Source organism: Solea senegalensis, linkage group LG15, assembly GCF_019176455.1.
Source record: "Solea senegalensis isolate Sse05_10M linkage group LG15, IFAPA_SoseM_1, whole genome shotgun sequence".
Lineage (NCBI taxonomy): Eukaryota > Metazoa > Chordata > Actinopteri > Pleuronectiformes > Soleidae > Solea > Solea senegalensis.
Window position 1 is genome coordinate 2075084 of NC_058035.1, and position 17960 is coordinate 2093043.

General features: G+C 41.2%; 3 protein-coding genes and 1 long non-coding RNA gene across 4 annotated transcripts; 1 reads left to right on the forward strand and 3 right to left on the reverse strand.

The window, feature by feature from the left end:
* Positions 1-614: 614 nt before the first annotated feature.
* On the reverse strand, positions 615-2032 carry LOC122782313. The gene is made up of 3 exons (XR_006361907.1): positions 1819-2032; positions 1504-1657; positions 615-867 (listed from the first exon to the last, which is right to left on the reverse strand). It is a non-coding gene; the product is annotated as an uncharacterized LOC122782313 (long non-coding RNA).
* Positions 2033-5640: 3608 nt separating this feature from the next.
* On the forward strand, positions 5641-7413 carry LOC122782310 (fin bud initiation factor-like). Its single transcript, XM_044046650.1, has one exon. It carries the CDS (start codon positions 6106-6108, stop codon positions 6730-6732), a length of 627 nt encoding a protein of 208 aa, XP_043902585.1. The 5' UTR covers positions 5641-6105; the 3' UTR covers positions 6733-7413.
* A 1500-nt stretch (positions 7414-8913) lies between these two features.
* Positions 8914-11659, reverse strand: lg15h2orf76 (linkage group 15 C2orf76 homolog). The gene is made up of 5 exons (XM_044046652.1): positions 11378-11659; positions 11247-11297; positions 10752-10789; positions 9374-9455; positions 8914-9300 (listed from the first exon to the last, which is right to left on the reverse strand). Exons 1-5 carry the CDS (start codon positions 11616-11618, stop codon positions 9224-9226), a joined length of 489 nt encoding a protein of 162 aa, XP_043902587.1. The 5' UTR covers positions 11619-11659; the 3' UTR covers positions 8914-9223.
* Positions 11660-12997: 1338 nt separating this feature from the next.
* aprt (adenine phosphoribosyltransferase) lies at positions 12998-17853 on the reverse strand. The gene is made up of 5 exons (XM_044046651.1): positions 17720-17853; positions 16607-16710; positions 15676-15809; positions 15220-15298; positions 12998-13455 (listed from the first exon to the last, which is right to left on the reverse strand). Exons 1-5 carry the CDS (start codon positions 17818-17820, stop codon positions 13316-13318), a joined length of 558 nt encoding a protein of 185 aa, XP_043902586.1. The 5' UTR covers positions 17821-17853; the 3' UTR covers positions 12998-13315.
* Between the last annotated feature and the right edge of the window lie 107 nt (positions 17854-17960).

Sequence of the window (17960 nt, forward strand, 5' to 3'; positions counted from 1 at the left end):
TTCCAGAGAAGTGACCACGGCCAGTGATAAACAAAGCATCATAGATCATTCCTCCCTCAAACGGAGCCCAGCACTGGAGGCAGAGGACGGTCAGAGAGGGAGAGACAGAGGAGGAGAGGGAGGGATGGAGAGAAGCAGCAGAAGACGACAGAAAGAAAGCTCACCACCTTTATGCATCTGCCCCTTCTTCCATCCTCTGCTGCTATATTTTCATGCCCTCCTTTTTTTGTTTTTTTGTCATTTGCAAACCGGAGCGCCGTGAAAACTGCGACAGAAAAGAGGGATGGAAGAAAGAGAACTGCTGCTGCTTCTTTCTTTCTCTCTTTCTTTCTCTTTCTCCCATCACTGCCACTATGCAGATAAAAGCTAAAACACCCCCAAATAAAAAATCCTTCATCCTTCTCAACTGTTCCCATGTTCATACAGGAGGAGTAAGAGAGCACTTACCCACACGAGAGTCAGTGTTCACTCTCAACAAACTCAGATAATTCCAGCAGAGGAGGAGAGAGAGGAGCAGAGCAGCTTGTGCTGCCTCTTTTGTTTGTGAGAAGCAGGTGGATGACAAAAACATCAATCTCTGCAGGCACACTGAAAGAAAGAAAGAAAGAAAGAAAGAAAGAAAGAGAGGGATAATAATAAAAAAAAAGTTTAGGAGTGCTCTAACCCAGCTACATTTACTTATGTAAAATACATAAGTAAACAAATAATTGTGCAAGGAGGGTGAGATCTAGCACTTCTCTCAGCATTTTTTGTCAATTTTTAATATGTTACATTATGAGCCATGCAAAGGAAAATTTGAAGGGAAAGGTAGGATGGAAGGAAGAAAAGAATGAGATGGTACAAGAAGGAGCTGAGAAGGAGGAAAGACTGGAGAAGGAAACAAGGAGAGAATGAGTCGAGGAGACAAGATAAGAACCAAGATTGTAATGCAACGTAATGGACACAAACCGTGTTTACACTCCATAGAAATAATTTGAAGAAGACAGTTTGAAATCGAGTTTGAGCTGCCTAAGTGTTCAGACTTGATTTGGATTGCATTTCAAACCACCTCCAAATGTGGTGTGAATTAAAAAACGAACAAACATGTCAAATCAAGTCTATTTTTTACTGTTCAGACATTTAAAAAACAATCTATACCAAGCAAATGCTCTTCCTGGTTATGGATGAATATACAATTTATCATCATCATAGTACATTTTCAAAGAGGTAACATAATTAAACAGCCATTACAATGTACAGGTAAACAAATGACATACGATATTACCAGCAGCAGCTCCTCTTAGCACGGTGTCATTGACGTCTGAAGCGCAGACAGTTAAATCACCTATCGCTCTGACGAAAGGGCTAACTCTTTGTTAGCTGACTAGCTTCATAACAAACTGCCCATGAGGAAGTATTTGAGCTGTCAGCGTCTGCTCTGACCAGTCTGTCTTCATTCATCTATTAATTACAGCTCACAGAGGAAAGTTCAAAGTCAACGTATCCGAGAGCAAGTCATGTTACCTGTAAAGCTTTTGTCGGTCCGTCAACACAAACGCTGGGTGGGTCTATGTTTGCATGTGTGAACCGAAGACAGCGAGAAAGTGGGTGAAAGGTCAACCAGGAATCTGAGCTGCGTGGCACAGCCAAAGCTTCTCCTCTCTCCTCAGTGCAAAGGCTAAAATTAGGAAAATAGTTATTACATATGTATTTAACTTATTTTTGTGTTATTATTATGTTATTGCAATAATTGTAATACTATTATTATCACCAAACACATGTACTTCAGAGTCAACACTAAACACCTTAATGAGCCATCTGTGAAAACAAAAGTCATACCTTCAGTCCAAATGATGCCAACACACACCTGAGGTGAGATTTTTAACTGCTTCCTAGTGCAATTATTAACCAGAAAAACAGCACCACCCAAATTATAACATGATAGACCTGAGTCTCAAAGGGTAAGTGACAACGCCAGCTCAGTCACCTTTGCAACCGCTGTACATTAGAGTAGATGTGTCAATGACAGTATCACTGATACTGTAGTTTTGTAGCTGTATTTGTGTTGCAGATTGCAGAATATTTATATATATATATATCAAAATTAAATATGTTAAAAGTGGTATAACATATATATGTATATACATACATATATACACATATAACATATAACATATGTAATGTGATATTGTGGACTGAACTCAGCATATATACACCATATATATTGTATACATTTTAATCAGTTAATATTTGTTATTCTTTGTTCAATTGTTGACAGGGATTAGGTTTGGTGAGGAGGCAAAAAGTCAGGTTGACATTACACGGTGCGCTTTATCAGCTTTTACAGTCATGCAATCAGACGTGCAGTACATAAAATCATGCAGATGGTGGTCAGGAGCTCCACAATGTATACATCAAACAAAATACATAGGTCAATATTAAGATTAAAATTATTTGAATGTGTTTTGATGGTGAAATGTTGACTGATGATTTGTTTTCTGTTTGAGTTTCCCATGAACATCCATTAAATATATATATACATATACATATGTATATATATATGTATACTCTTGTAATTGTTTTGTACGCATGTTGACCCTACATGTATAAGGTCCTGAATGAGGGTAACAGGATAAACATATAAAACAGATGCTGCCAAAAAGCTGAATAGTAGGGACTATTTAGTTACCAATTATTAACCAGGCACATAGTGTCACCCAGTGTATAATAGTGCTGAACAATTAATCGAAATTTTATCAAAATCGCTATATAGCCTACTGCAATTTCTTAAATTGCAGGAGGCGCAATCAAAATATAATTTTAGATTAATTATTGTCTTGATCTATACACATCTTATTCTACAGACTGAAGATAATATATTTGCTTTGCACAGATATGCACAAATATCACACAGTAATCATTATAGGTTTCCCGAATGAAAATGAGAATATTTATCAGATTAATCGGAATTAGGTACTGTATTTATTCAAAATCGTTCAGCCCTAGTGTATAACATGGTTGACATGAGTCTCAAAGGGTGAGTGATTTGCACTAATTTGCTCTTGTAATGATTTGTCTTGTGAATTGGGTCCCTACAGTTTGCGATCATCAAGTGGTCCTTATATAAAAGGTTTGGGAAACACATCTGGCTCCAGATGTCCTGACATGACTTGTGTTGATGTGGACTCTCATGATATAAACTCAAAGACCTTTATTGTACTTGGTCAGTATGGTCAGGGTTCTTGGTCAGTCTGTCTGCATGTGAACTGTACCAGGAATCCTCTCTGTATACAAATTTAAGTTGTGGTATATTCATATGGATTTGATTGGTGGACAGCTAAGGTTCACCAAGTCAATTCTTTTTTGATTTGATGTTTTGATTTTGATTTTTTTTTTGTTTTCTCATTAACTGTGGAAAAAGAGAAGAGTGAGGAGGGGTTGCATGTCACTGTCCATTGCAATTTAGTTCTTGCACTCAGCAATTTAGTCGACATCTAAAACCTAGATTCATTCGAGACGAGCAGTGATGCATTTTTGTGCAATGTGAGTCAGACTGATGCAAACTGCAGACTTTGGCTTATGTAACACAATCATTCACCTCCGGACATTTTAGTTATACAATAAATCTGAAGATAAACCTGTTTTAACTGTTTTCTTACCAGTAAAAATGGTTCTGATCAAGATTAATTTATGTAGGTCACAAACCTGAATAATCACTAATGTAATGGAAAACTGAGAGCAGGACTCTGCAGAGGTAGCTGATGGGGTAATGTCTGCTGTTTCCACTGGAAAGATATGCACACACTGAGCATAATTGTGGGTTTAAAATACTGTTAGTGTGTTAGTTCTTAAAATACAGGTTTGCATTTAAAAGCACATTGAGATTCACCTTGAAGCACTTTCTACGAATAGGTTCAACCAAGGTTTTTCAGTTCACATTATTCAACAGGTGATGGTCACATGTATTTTTGTTCCCTTTGAAATAAACTTGGCTTGTAATTTGATAGCAGGAGGTGACTAAAAACAGGTGGTCCATTTAAAGGTAGCTCGTAATTCAGTGTGCTACCAGCAACAAAGGCCAGACATGCACTCTACAGTGTGACTTCTGCTATTTGACAATGACCTTTTTTATACGGTTTCATATAATGCAGACCAATAAGATAAATAAACAAATCAAACCTTTGTAATACAAACTACTTTTTTTTAATTGGCAACAATTAAACTGATGGTCTTGTGGCCAAAAGTAATAACTCTTCAACACTCACTGAGCATGCTATTAAGAAAACCTGTAAATCTGCTTAGTCATTAATCAGGCATTCATGTGGTAGCAGTGCATTGTCGACGCAGGTTGGGAGCTTCACTTACTGTTCATTTCTTAGGCTGCATGTGGCCATTAAAAAACACATGATTTTGGTTTGACTGTGTGTTTTCTCTCCAACAATTACAATTACAACAATTACAACAACTTTTCTTATCTGTTCTTATCTTAACTCATAACTCAACAGAACAATTACTTACAAACAGGAATCCTATCTAAAAACAATACTTTAGAACACTCTGACAATGTTTCTCTCCAACAATTACAATTTAACACTATCTTTCTCTTTTGTACAAATTACAGATACAATTACTTACAACTATTTACAACTACTAACAACTATTTGCAATGGTTTTATCCTCAAAATATGGTACAAAAGTCAGAATTGCATTGCCTCTATCGATCCATCTATCTGTCTGTGTTTTATTTGTTTCCTTATTTATTTCTTTTTTATGAACTAACCAATATCGATTCTGTACAGCCAGGAGGAATACTTCCTCTCTGTCACCCTACGGTGACTGGATTTGTGCTGCTTCTCGGAGGGAGGAGGTGCAGCAGGTAGACTACTGCTCTGCTCCATGCATGTACTCTGTTCTGTGCTTGAACCAGCAGCAGCAGAGATACTCTGGCTACTACTAGCAGCAGAGCTAACTTTTGCCTCGCCAGAATCACTTTGGGACGCGACATGTTGTCCTCTCATCTCTGTGTCTGGCTGTAGGTTGTACAAATGAAATATCCTCACTTAGATCAATAACTCCATAAACCCCAATATACGGTAAAGATAGTGGAAACACTGCAGAACCACAGTATGATCCATCTACTCGTTTGTTTTTCTGTGATGTAAAGGTCAATAGAAAATTGATTCAATAAGCACTAGCTTATAGAGAGATACAGCGCCACCTATGGAGGCAGAGTCAGATGTACACGGCCAATAAATCAATTTTCTCCTCTGCTCACATAACTATGCGTTGTACTAGAATAGTATTACAACACCAAATGGAAGAATACTTACCAGCCCCAGAAGTGTGGTAACACTTTCTTCCATGGGACACATGGTAGGCCGAGGGGAGTAAATGGGTGGAAATTACTTGACGAAGTTCAAAAAAGAAATGTTCTATTTTATAAAACATACATGGAATGACAAAATAGAAATGTATTTGGCTTTGTGTGTGTGTGTATGTGTGTGTGTGTATGTGGGTTGGGGGTCCTGGGGTCCCAAATGTCTAGCAGCCTCTTGATAAGCTAACTTAAAATGAATTTGTAAGACAAAGTAGGTTCTCCTCTTTCCCCCAGGTGTGTGTGTGTGTGTGTGTGTGAGAGAGAGGCGGCTGGCTCTCCAGGCAGGGCGGCCAGCGTGGTCCAGACTGAATGCAGCCTTTAAAGTGACGGAGGGGCTGTAATTTGAGAGGAGCACTGAGGTATTATTAGCCAAAAACTCAACCGCGGCCCTTGAGGCATCCAGATGTTGCGTTTGAGGCACCGAGTGAAGTCAGGAATATAGTCTTCAACTGTTGAGCACGCTGACACAGCCGGTCTCTCCTCTCTTTATCACTAACCAGTGATGGGAGCAGATTAAAAAACAGAGGTTAGGTCGCTGAAAACTTGTTTGAAAAGCAGGAAGACGATATCGTGAAGGACCGAACAACAAAGCCACAACTAACTGCGCAGTTTGGACGTTAAAATCCGGTTGAAATGTTCGGGTTTCTACACCAGGCTGGAATTAAATAGTGTTTTGTGTGACACTCGAGTTGAGTTAAACTCTAATCTTTCATCTTTTTTTGTGTGAGTTTGTGGTCAATTGAAACACCATGGCTTTGCTTCACTTGCTCCTAAGTGCCGGGATGTTGTCGTTGGTATCGAGGTGTGGAAGTTATTACAGCGGACCTTTACACCCGGAGATGTCTAACGGCACTTTCCATCATTATTTCGTGCCGGACGGAAACTACGAGGAAAATGACGATCCGGAGAAATGCCAGGTGCTCTTCAAAATGACGGACGAGCGAAAGTGCGGTGCCGACGAGGACCAGGAAGCCCTCATAAAGGACGACTTCACTATCATCAAGCGACAGATCGAGGACTCGGCTCGGGTGCTGGAGGGGATCGGGAAGAGCATCTCCTACGACCTGGACGGAGAGGACAGCTACGGGAAATATTTGCGCAGGGAGACGGCTCAGATTAGCGAGGCATTCACAAACTCGGAGAAGTCTCTGCTGGAACTGGAGGTGAAATTCAAGCAGAGCCAGGAGAGTGAGCTGAGAGAGGAGCACAGGCTCAACGACGACTTTCTCAGCATGGTAGTGCACACGCGGGACGTCCTGAAGGAGACGCTGGACATCTCCCTGGGCCTGAAGGACAAACACGAGCTGCTGTCCCTGATCATCCGCAGCCACGGCACCAGACTGAGCAGACTGAAGAACGAGTACATGAAGATATGAGAAAAACAAGTTCCCATAGAAGTGTCATATAGCAGGCAACAGTTTACCTTTACTGGTTCATTGTTTTCGAATAAGTTATTGAACGGTTCCTGGAAGCAAAGGGTGGATTTCTCATTACAGGGATAGTTATTTGAACTAAAAAAGTTTCATTTATTTTATAGCTAGTTCAAGTAACTATGAACTGACCCCTAGGTCAATGCACTCCTCAATCCAGTGTCCATAGATCAACACTAACATCGAATAGTTTCTCCAAAATGTGCCATAGCTTACGTCCCCAGAAAAATGTAAATTAATCCTTTACTTTTTTATTTACGCTGTTCAATGACAGATAATTGTAACCAAAAACATAACCTTGTTGGTGGAGGTAACTAGAAAAAGCATGTGCAGTACAAGGACAACAGTACAAACCTCCACCTATGTTTTTCAGTTACAGTGTCAATACACTCCCATAATCCACAACGTTAAGAATCTTGAATCCAGATCTGGATCACCACCAAAATCAAATAACACATTATATGATAATGTACATCCCCCCAATATTTCATTTTTGAGCTACACACAAACAAGCAAACAGACAAGTCCGGGCAAAAACATTACTTTCTTGACATAGGTACTAAAAATTGCATGGTTCTTTCCAGGAAACTTCTTAGATCATTTGGAAATAAAGTTAACATTTTATGGCTGTATAGACATACTATACTATGACATTTTTGTCAGAATTTGAGCGACATACTATACTATGACATTTTTGTCTGATTTTGGACGACATACTGAAGTATGACATTTTTGTCTCATTTTGGACGACATAATATACTAAGACTTTTGTCTCATTTTGTCTCATTATAGTAATGACATACTATACTATAACGTTTTTGAGTGATTTGGACAACATACTATATTATGACTTTTTGTCTCATGTTGGACGACATACTATACTATGACTTTTTTGAGTGATTTTGGACAACATACTATACTATGACTTTTTTGAGTGATTTTGGACGACATACTATACTATGACTTTTTGTCTCATTTTGGACGACATACTAAACTATGACTTTTTTGATGCATTTTGGACGACATACTATACTATGACTTTGTCTCATTTTGGGCGGCATACTATGCTATGACTTTTTTGACTAATTTTGGACAACATACTATACTAAGACATTTTTGTCTAATTTTAGACAACATACTATACTATGACTTTTGTGTCTCATTTTGGACGACATACTAGTCTATGACATTTTTGTCTAATTTTGGACGACATACTATACTATGACTTTTTGTCTCATTTTGGACGACATACTATGACTTTTGTCTCATTTTGGAGCTGACATACTATACTATGACATTTTATCTCCTTTTGGGCGTATATATACTATATTTTCTCATTTCAGGCGACATACTATACTATGAAGCATTTCTCCTTTTGGGCTGACATACTATACTATGACTTTTTGTCTCATTTGGGCCGGCGTTCTATACTAAGCTTTTTGAGGAGATTTTGGGCGACATACTATACTATGACATTTTGACTAATTTTGGGCGACATACTATACTATGACTTTTTTGACTGATTTTGGACGACATACTATACTAGGACATTTTTGTCTCCTTTTGGACGACATACTATACTATGACTTTTGTGTCTCATTTTGGACGACATACTAGACTATGACTTTTTTGTCTCATTTTGGACGACATACTATACTATGACTTTTTTGAGTGATTTTGGATGACAAACTATGCTATGACATTTTTGTCTCATTTTGGACTCATCAGAATTATCCTTTTTTAATTTGGACTATTTATGGATGTTTAACAACACACAAGAACCAAGGGTACAAGACACAAGGACACAAGACACAAGGACACAAGACACAAGGACATCCACTAATCCACCTTGAGGATGGATTACTTTCATGCATCTCAGGAATGGAACCTCATTAAACCACTTCCTAATATGATATCTGTGACATTTAAACCTGTTCTGAGCTGGATGTGAGTGGATCATTCAAGACCTTCATAACATGGATGGATTGATGGACACATGCCTGTGACTTCATCAAAGTGAACACATTTACTGTCTAATATCCACACAAACGCTCCTGTAGTAAATGACCAAAGTCATGCCAATAAAAAATAAAACTGGACACTAAATAGAACTCTGTTAATACAAACTTAAAAAGGCAACATAGAAAACTCATTTATTCAGCATATTTTAACAATGAAAAACAATATTATGGTCACAATTATTCTAAGAGAAAAATAGAAAGACAACTGCTTTCCAGTGTGGCTCAAATTTTAAACTAAAACTTTACAGTATAAACATGACACTCTAGTCCTTTAAGCCTGTCCTCAGCTCTCATTCAGAATCATTTTAAAGCCTTAACATTCACCGTTGGCATCAGAATCAATCCCACTGGTGATTTTTACTCCTCAGGAAAAGACAAAAGATGTGTACGGTACTTCCTGGACTGATGCTCTGTGTTCACCAGGCAGTTTTGGGATTTGCTTTGAAGAGCGTGTAGTCTTCTTCTCTGAAAAAGGCCACTTCAGTTTCATTTGCTGAAATGATGAAATACCAACGTTAACATTGTGATGAAATACAAACACTGCAGTTCATCAATATTAAACTTACCAACACCAGCAGCTCTAAGGGTTTGGCCATCTTGCAGAATGAGGTCTTCATCATTTTCTAAGTTCATTACCAGCTCATTGGTCTGCAAGAAGAACATTTGTTTCCACTTAGAAATGTTGGATTTCAATGTCTAAATATAAGAAGCATTCAGCCGCTGCTGCTGCTGCTGCTGCTGCTCATTCAAGTTTCTTTTTCAGAAGATTGTTTTCCATGTCTCACGACGTCTCAGACGCCGCGCTGCAACCTCAGAAGCACTTCAGCCTCTTCTAGATGGCGTCACTTTTAACGTTAGTTAGCTTAAACTAGCTTCCGTAGCCGGGCGCTAGCTGACGTTAGCTAACATTTTCTGCTTCTCCAGTTACAGCAGACTGGACCGGACACCAGCTAAATTAGCTCTCCACTCCCGCCGTACACTAACAACGTCCTGTTTTAAATTCAGCGTGAAAATAAGAACCAACAACTGGAAACTTTTTTACATACAGTTGTTTGATTGGCCATATTTTGCCAAAGTATAAACAAATAAGTTTTACATCTTAACTTTCAGAATCAGTGCCTTCGCCCTAAGACGAGCTTTACTTCAGTTAAACACACGATCTCTGACTTTTAGATTGTAATATTAAAGGAACATTTAGTCGACCGTGTTTTCTGTAGCTTTCCACTTTCCAAATGTAACATAGACGTTAGAAAGTATTAATTAACATGAACAGGATTTTACCAGAAATCATCGCGTTTAACTTCAACTGTGAAAATCAGTCATTGTTACAGGAAACAAAGATACCAGACATTTTATGAGTATTTTAAGAGTATTCAATTATAAAGTATTAAAAAAAGAATAGTTGAATCATGTTGTAATCCATTAATTATCATCAATAACAATAATAACTGATGATGTTTACTATTTGTAGTAAGATGTCTTTGTTGTGTTGTTTATGTAGTGATTATTATGGTATGTCGTGGTTCCAGGATGGACTCTTGGTGGTAACAATTGTACAGCTGTGACGACATCATCCGTGAACTTTGAACTCTTGTGTTGAACTGAATTCCAATTCCTTTAAATGTGTTTAGTTTCCACTGAGAATGAATGAAGAGACCTGTGTCACGCCCAGGGGTGGACTGACCATCTGGCATACCGGGCCTCGTCCCCAATGTGGGCCGTTGACCCAATGTGGGCCGGTCGGCTGTGTTTTTTTTCTTTATTATTGTTAGAACTGCTATCAAGGAATAGGATTCTCCTTTGTAGGGTGCATGAGGGGAGAGTCTGCTGATAATGTAGTGGGCTGGTCTGGACACAAAGGGCTGAATTTTTGTCCCTGTCCACCCCTGGTCACGCCATACCTTTATGAACCAGACAGACAGACAGACAGACAGACAGACATACCTTTGCTCCATGTGCTTGGTGAATGATTTTCATCGTGTCTGAAAACACATGAACATGATCAGATGCAGAGCAGGTGATTTTCCTTTTATAATTCACAGGTGAAACTGAAAACGCAGTGATGAGGAAGGAGAAGGAGACTGAAGTCAGCAGACCATAATGTTACTGAAGATAAACCTGAAACGTTGATCGGTGTTCGTCAGACCTGGACATGATGTTCTCAAATGTCTTGTTTTGTCCACAAACCAAAAAGATTCACTTTTAATGAATTCTTTGTTCTCCAGAGCAAAGAGATGAAGAAAATTCTCACATTTAAGAAGCTTAAACTATCAAAAGTCTTGTTTTAATTATGATAAAAACTATCAAAATAGTTAGTCATTTAGTAATGGAATAATCATTGATTCATCGATGAATGGTTTCAGCTCTAAACATGAACAAATGAACTAGAATGAGACTTAAATTTATAATCAATACATGCAGGAAGTGACGCATACATACCATACGTGTATGTTCTGAAGGGCAGAAGAACTCCCGGTCTTCTTGCAATCTCTGGAAAAAAAAGCAGGATTTTAAGTAGCATTAAAACCGTAAATGCGCGTAATGACGTCATAATGGCGCTGTTTCCTCACCGTCTCTGACGAGCTGCATGAAATCCTGCAGAGTCTGGTCCAAACTCACCCCGCGAAAAACCACTGGTCGGAAGTTCCGGTGTTCGAACGATCTGATGAGACGGACAGTGACCACAGTTTCTGCTGCTGCTGCTGCTGATGATGATGATGATGATGCTGCTGCTGCTGCTGCTGATGATGCTGCTGCTGATGATGATGATGATGATGACGCTACTGCTGGAGACACGGCACGATCATCCATGACTGTTTCTGCGCTCGTGAACGGATATCCTGTTGCTGTTCTTCTTCAGGTGTTGTTTCCGGTGCGCACTGCTGCCTCCTGGCGTTTGGAGTTTAGACTTCATCTCGCGTCACCACAGTCAGTGCAGTTCGAATCCCACCTCCCCCAAATGTCACGTCGTGAATACTTTGCTTTGATGTGTGTTTATACTTCCGGCTGTTGTGGGACGTGTCTAACACTAATGTGTAAGTCAGGCAGCTCAGTGTGTGAATGAATGAGGTGAGTGAGTGAGTGAGTGAGTGCGTGCACATTGTAATGCAATTTATTTGATTTAATTTATTAGTATTCTAGTTTATTATTTGTGTTTTAGTTTGGGCACGTTAGAGTGGGACCTGAGGCTACATAGGTAAGGGACCAGCATGCACCTGGGTGGAATGATGGTTTCTGCATGGGACTTTCTTTGTTCTTTGTTTGTTGTTGTTGTTGTTGTTTTGGTTAAATAAACCACCTTTTTTGTTGACTTTTGTGGACCTCATGAGTACACCACAACCCATGGTGCATCAGTGGCCTTTTGATTGGGATCATTTGAAGTTTGATTTGATTTTCATTTGTTTGACAAACGGCTACTACAGTATTCATAAGTATTATTAGAAGTACATTCAAGTAGAAGTATTTCCGTTTGGGGCTATTGTGCTATCAAAGAAAAAAGTTACTCTGACGCTCAGTTAATGTCTTTTCTAATCTACTGATGTAAATACAACAAAACAAAATCAGGTAGTCTTATTTAAATATTACACTACAATATTTCCTAATCAATGAAGCTGCTGCAAAGACAATAATCATGACACCATCATCCATATCATTGACTGTATAAACTTGGAACTTGATACAGTTGTTGTGTATCTGCTCCTGGTCTGTCTCTCTCTCTCTCTCTCTGTCTCTCTGTCTCGCTCTCTCTTCTGTCTCTACCTCATCTCCCTCTTGTCCTTTCTGTCCCCCACCTCTCCTCTGTCCCCCATTTTCCTTTCACCCTAACCGGTGGAGGCAGATGACTGAGCCTGGTTCTGTCAGATTTCATCTTCTCTCCACTGCCCCCTAGTGTTTGCTCATTGTCTCCTTGATGTTGTCTATGTACATACCTGAGATCATGTATGTTATGATTTGGCACTGTACAAATACAATTGAATTGAATTTTACATACAAATAAACACTTGAGGCAGGAAGTGACCGTGTGAAGTTTGAAAGGTTGAAAACTGAAGGACTCAAGGTCATCTTACAGTACATGACTGAAAATACAATGAAAATACAAATACAATAAAATGACAAATATCAAGAACTAGAGAAAAATCTCCCACTGATGCACTGATGTTGAGTAGAAAGTCAAAATCATTTGACACAAATAATTCTGTAAACTTTATTTATTCGATGACATTTTTGTAATTGAGGTCGACATGTCAATGCATATCATTTTAGATTTAAAAAATATTTGACTTAACTCCACAAATACTTACTGTTATTATTTACAGCAAATGACCACATGCTGTTCTAGACCAGAGCTACTAAAACATCAGTGTTTCATCACTGCACATTCTATTCAGATTATATTAAATATGAATTTATCGGTTGAAATTTTTCATATTGTGCATCACTACGTATCATTTTGGCCGAATGACACTTGTTGTTAGATGTGCGTCAGCAGTGTGTCGCTTCCTCGCGCCTCAGTACTGAAGCAGAGAAAACACACCGTGTGGTTTGAGCTTGTCTCTACCGTTCAGCTCTTTGAGCTCTACGAGCACCAGGCAGTCCAGAACCTGGGCCTGCTGCTTCTTCACCAGCTCCACGGCCGCGGACATGGTCCCTGCAGCAAACATGAAGGAAACATCACACGTGACATCACTGATGCGACAAACATGAGAGCTGGTTAATATTGGCGTCAGTGACATTTGTTCATAGCTTACTAACTAGCTAATAGTTTGTTAACTAGCAACTTGTCATGGAACTCGAACTTCACACACACACACAGAACGAATCGTGGCAATAAATACAGCTTACGTCTTATAAAATAAATACCTTTTGTAATATCGTTTATTCTAAAGTTAGTTCTATAAAACAAAATACACGTTTAATGTCATAATACATCAGCAGTGACAGGAAGTGGCCCCATGCGTTATTTGGCTTCAGGGGCCCATTCAAATATCTGAATGTATAACATAGTGAAAAAAGAAACAGTAGGTTCGCGGCGGTATGTCCCCACACGACCACGAGTACGTCCCCCCAGGTTCACGGCAGTGCGTCCCCCACAGTGCGTCCCCGCAGAGTTCACGGCCCGTCCCACGGATGCCCGACCGAGGTTCACGTCCCGGCGCGTCGCCCGACCACGAGGTTCAGCGTCCCGACCACGAGGTTCACGCGGCGTACGCAGGTTCACGTCCCCGACACGAGGTTAGCGCCAAGGTATGTCCCGACGAGGTTCCGCCGAGGCACGTCCCGACCACGGGTTCACGGCCGTCGTCGACACCCCACGGCCGACCCGTGTCCCCACCGAGGTTCCGCGGCGACGTCCCCACGGTATGTCCCCACGAGGTTCGCAGCGACGCGAGGCGTATCCCGCGAGGTTCGGGAATGCGTCCCGACACGGAGTTCACGGCGAGTACGCCGACGAGGTTCACGGCGGTGCGTCCCGACCACGGTTCCGCGAGGTACGTCCCGACCGCGAGGTTCCGCGGCGAGTATGTCCCCACGAGGTTCCGCGCAGTACACGAGTCGCCCGACGAGGTATGTCCCCACAAGAGTGCGTCCCGCGAGGTTCCGCGGCGGGCGTCCCACCGCGGGTTCGCGGCGGTCGTCCCTACGTATGTCCCGACGACCGAGGTTCACGGCGAGCACCACGAGGTTCACGTATGTCCCCCCCACGGGTTCACCGCGAGGTTCCGCGAGGGTATGTCCCGACCGCGAGGTTCGCGGCCGAGTGTGCGTCCCGACCGCGAGGTTCCGCGGCGTCGTCCCGACACGAGGTTCACGGCGGTCGTCCCCAGGTTCACGTGCGCCCCGCGAGGTATGTCCCCACCACGAGGTTCATGGCGAGGTATGTCCCATGTCCGACACGCGACGGTTCCCGGCGGCGAGTGCGTCCCGACGCGAGTTTCGCGCCAGGTCACAGGTTCACGGCCGAGAGGCCCCCGCGTTCGTGAGAGGCAGTTCGTCCCCGTAAAATGTGTAGGTTCACGGCCGAGGTATGTCCCCGACACGAGGTTCGTCCCCGAAACGAGGTTCGTAGTTGAGGTACGTCCCCTGTAAAAATGTGACATGTCTTCACACTGTCTCACATCATCCCACCGCAGCACCATACAGCCACGTGTGTGGAACAGGAGGATCTGAACAGAAAGAACCACTGAAGGACCACATCCAGCCACTGTGGGTGTGGTCTGGTAGACTGGGAGATGCCAATCTCACACTAAATCTTGCCAAGTGTGATTTTGGCGACCTGTGTGAGAAGAACAAGTGAAGCCTGTACGCTCTAGAGTCGAGGCTATTCTCTCATTTCCTGATGCATCTTCTGAACGGGGATCGCATGTTTTTTTTCAAAGAAATTGAATCACGTGATAAGAGAAGCAGAAAATACCTCCAGTAGCTAGAAGGTCATCAATGAGCAGAACTTTCTGTCCTTCTGCCACAGCATCCTCCTGGACCTCCACCTCTGCCTGGATGTTTAGAAAACTGTGGTCAGTACAGAACAAACACTGACAGAGATCCTGAAAGAAGACATATTTATTATTTTGGGGTGGAGCAGTTTGGTTCATGTCACGGTTTTAAGTTTGGTTTTTACACTCTAAAAACACCATGTGTCAAATCTGATTTTTTGGTGCATCCTCTCACTCTGAGGCTCCTCCTGCGTCTTCGTGACATTTTTGCATCTGACGGAAAAAAAACTTCACTGTGTTTCCGGCGCTTAGGCTACGCTGCGCGTCATAAAACAAACAATATCCATTATGACCTTTGACCTGTGAGCCATGCTGCACTGAAGAGTAAAAGCTTCAGTTTAAGGAACATCCTCAGCGTGCATGTGCGTGTTCCATACCTTGCCATACTCCAGATCATACGCCACAGACACAGTAGCTCCTGGCAGTTTGCCTTTCTTTCTGATCAGAACGAAGCCGACGCCGAGCCTCTGGGCAAGCAGAGGTCCAAACAGAAAGCCACGAGCGTCTAAACCTGCGCATGCACCACACACACACACATTATACTATTACATCGTCTAAATCAGGGGTTCTCAAACTTTCTTACTACACCATGTGTCATAAAGATTACATGTTTTGTTTGTCTCAGGGCTCTTTAGATCACTGAAATAAACACCTGTGATAATCAGTTTGACAGGTTTTCCCCACTTTATTAAAGGGGACATATTATGCAAAATCAACTTTTTAACCATTTTAATACGGGTTAAGGCGGGTTTAGCAGGGTTATTGAACTGCTATGGTGCTTCATCCTTATGGTATTTTCACCAAAGCATGTCACTGACATGCTCTTTAGGACACCAGGGAACTATTTTAATTGGGGAAATAGGGTATAATATGTCTCCTTTAAGCCGATGAACATTTTCAAGCAATATGGGAAAGAAAAAAGATCTTTCTGCTTCTGCAAAGTGTGACATTTTCGCGCCTTCGCCGTGAAAACAGTATAAATTTCACGCCAACGTAAGCGTGATATTGAACTGCTCAGAGATGTGTGGCTGATTCAGAGCACACATTAACAGGTGTTTGAAGCTGCTGCTGCTGCTGAATGAAGACTCATTTTCACTGACTTCCTGCACAGACATACAAGCAGAAACTCTCCAAAAACTCACAAGTCCAGTGAATAAGGGTCCCATGAGCTGTTAATGTGGTCATGCCACGTGTGACGCTGCAGAACGCCATCACAGGAAGAGGCGTGAGCAAAAGTCCGACACAAGAATGGAACTGTTCCAAATCCTGGGCTAACCCTTTAAACGTGGCCTTGCCTCGTTTTCTCACCTATGATCAGATCCACCTGCTCGTGCTTCTTCCTCACGTGTTCTTCAAACAGGTCAATGACTGCAGTCAGAGCTGCCGGGTCCTTCAAGATGGGACAGATGTCTCTGCAGGACACAAACACACACACACACGCACACACTAACAACATTAACACAACAACATTAACTGAAACACAACATTAACGTTAACACAACATTAACGGAAACACAACAACATTAACTAAAACACAACAACATTAACACAACAACATAAACGTTAACACAACATTAACTGAAACACAACAACATTAATGGAAACACAACTCCATTAACGGAAACACACACCATTAACTGAAAACACATTAACTGAAACACAACAACGAAACACAACAAATTAACTGAAACACAACACCATTGGCGAAACACAAAACAACAATATTAACGCACAAAACATTAGCGAACACAACAACTTAAACACAACAATTAGCGAAAACATTAAAACACAACAACAAACGAACACGCAACATTAAACACAACAGCATTAGCGAACACAACATTAACGAAACACAACAACGTTATTAACACATAACAAACATTAACAAACACAACAACCTTAACAACAAACATTAACGCAACATTAACAATACATTAACGGAAACACAACATTAACGCAGTTAACAACATTAACGTTAGCGGAAACACAACAACATTAACTTTAACGGAAACAACAACAACGGGAAACACAACAACATTACGCATTAACGAAAAACACAAACAACATTAACGTTAACGAAATTACAAACACAACAACATTAACGTTAACACAACATTAACGGAAACACAACAACATTAACTGAAACACAACAACAACATTAAGTCATTTTAACGGATGTACAGTTCGGCACGTCATGAAGTTTCCATGTCTGTGGAGGAAACTCTTTCTTAATGTGGAGTGTTTGTCGGCACGTGGAGCTGCCCACTCACACACTCTCACACACACACACACACACACACACAGAGAGAGAGGAGGTCACAGTGACCACGTTACCGCATGTTTCTAACGACACTACGGAACACCAACAGGTTCATACTTCATCTGCGCAACAACGTGCGTGTTTACCACGCGGGGTCTCACCTGAATAAGACGCCTGTCTTTGGGAAGTCTGGAAAAGCTCGCACGCGCCTGTGAACCAGCTGGAGTTTGTTCTCTGACTCTGTTGTTGTTGATGTCGCCATTTTGTTCTTCTGCTGCTTCTTTCAGCTTTTATGGCGGTAATGCATCAAACAACGGTTTGGTGCATTACCGCCACCATCTGGTATGGAGTGTGGATCGAACTGTTGACACAAGTGAACTATTACTTAAAAATAAAATAATA

Excerpts from the sequence above, each read along its gene's own strand:
- LOC122782310 (XM_044046650.1), top strand. The coding sequence starts at position 6,106 with ATGGCTTTGCTTCACTTGCTCCTAAGTGCCGGGATGTTGTCGTTGGTA.
- lg15h2orf76 (XM_044046652.1), bottom strand. The coding sequence starts at position 11,618 with ATGGATGATCGTGCCGTGTCTCCAGCAGTAGCGTCATCATCATCATCA. Across the intron at positions 10,790-11,246 it reads CTTCAGAACATACACGTATG|ACACGATGAAAATCATTCAC; the intron begins GTATGTATGCGT and ends ATGTGTTTTCAG. Across the intron at positions 9,456-10,751 it reads ACCAAGCACATGGAGCAAAG|ACCAATGAGCTGGTAATGAA; the intron begins GTATGTCTGTCT and ends TTCTTCTTGCAG.
- aprt (XM_044046651.1), bottom strand. The coding sequence starts at position 17,820 with ATGGCGACATCAACAACAACAGAGTCAGAGAACAAACTCCAGCTGGTT. Across the intron at positions 15,810-16,606 it reads GCAGGTGGATCTGATCATAG|GTTTAGACGCTCGTGGCTTT; the intron begins GTGAGAAAACGA and ends GTGCATGCGCAG. Across the intron at positions 15,299-15,675 it reads ATGATCTGGAGTATGGCAAG|GCAGAGGTGGAGGTCCAGGA; the intron begins GTATGGAACACG and ends CTAAACATCCAG.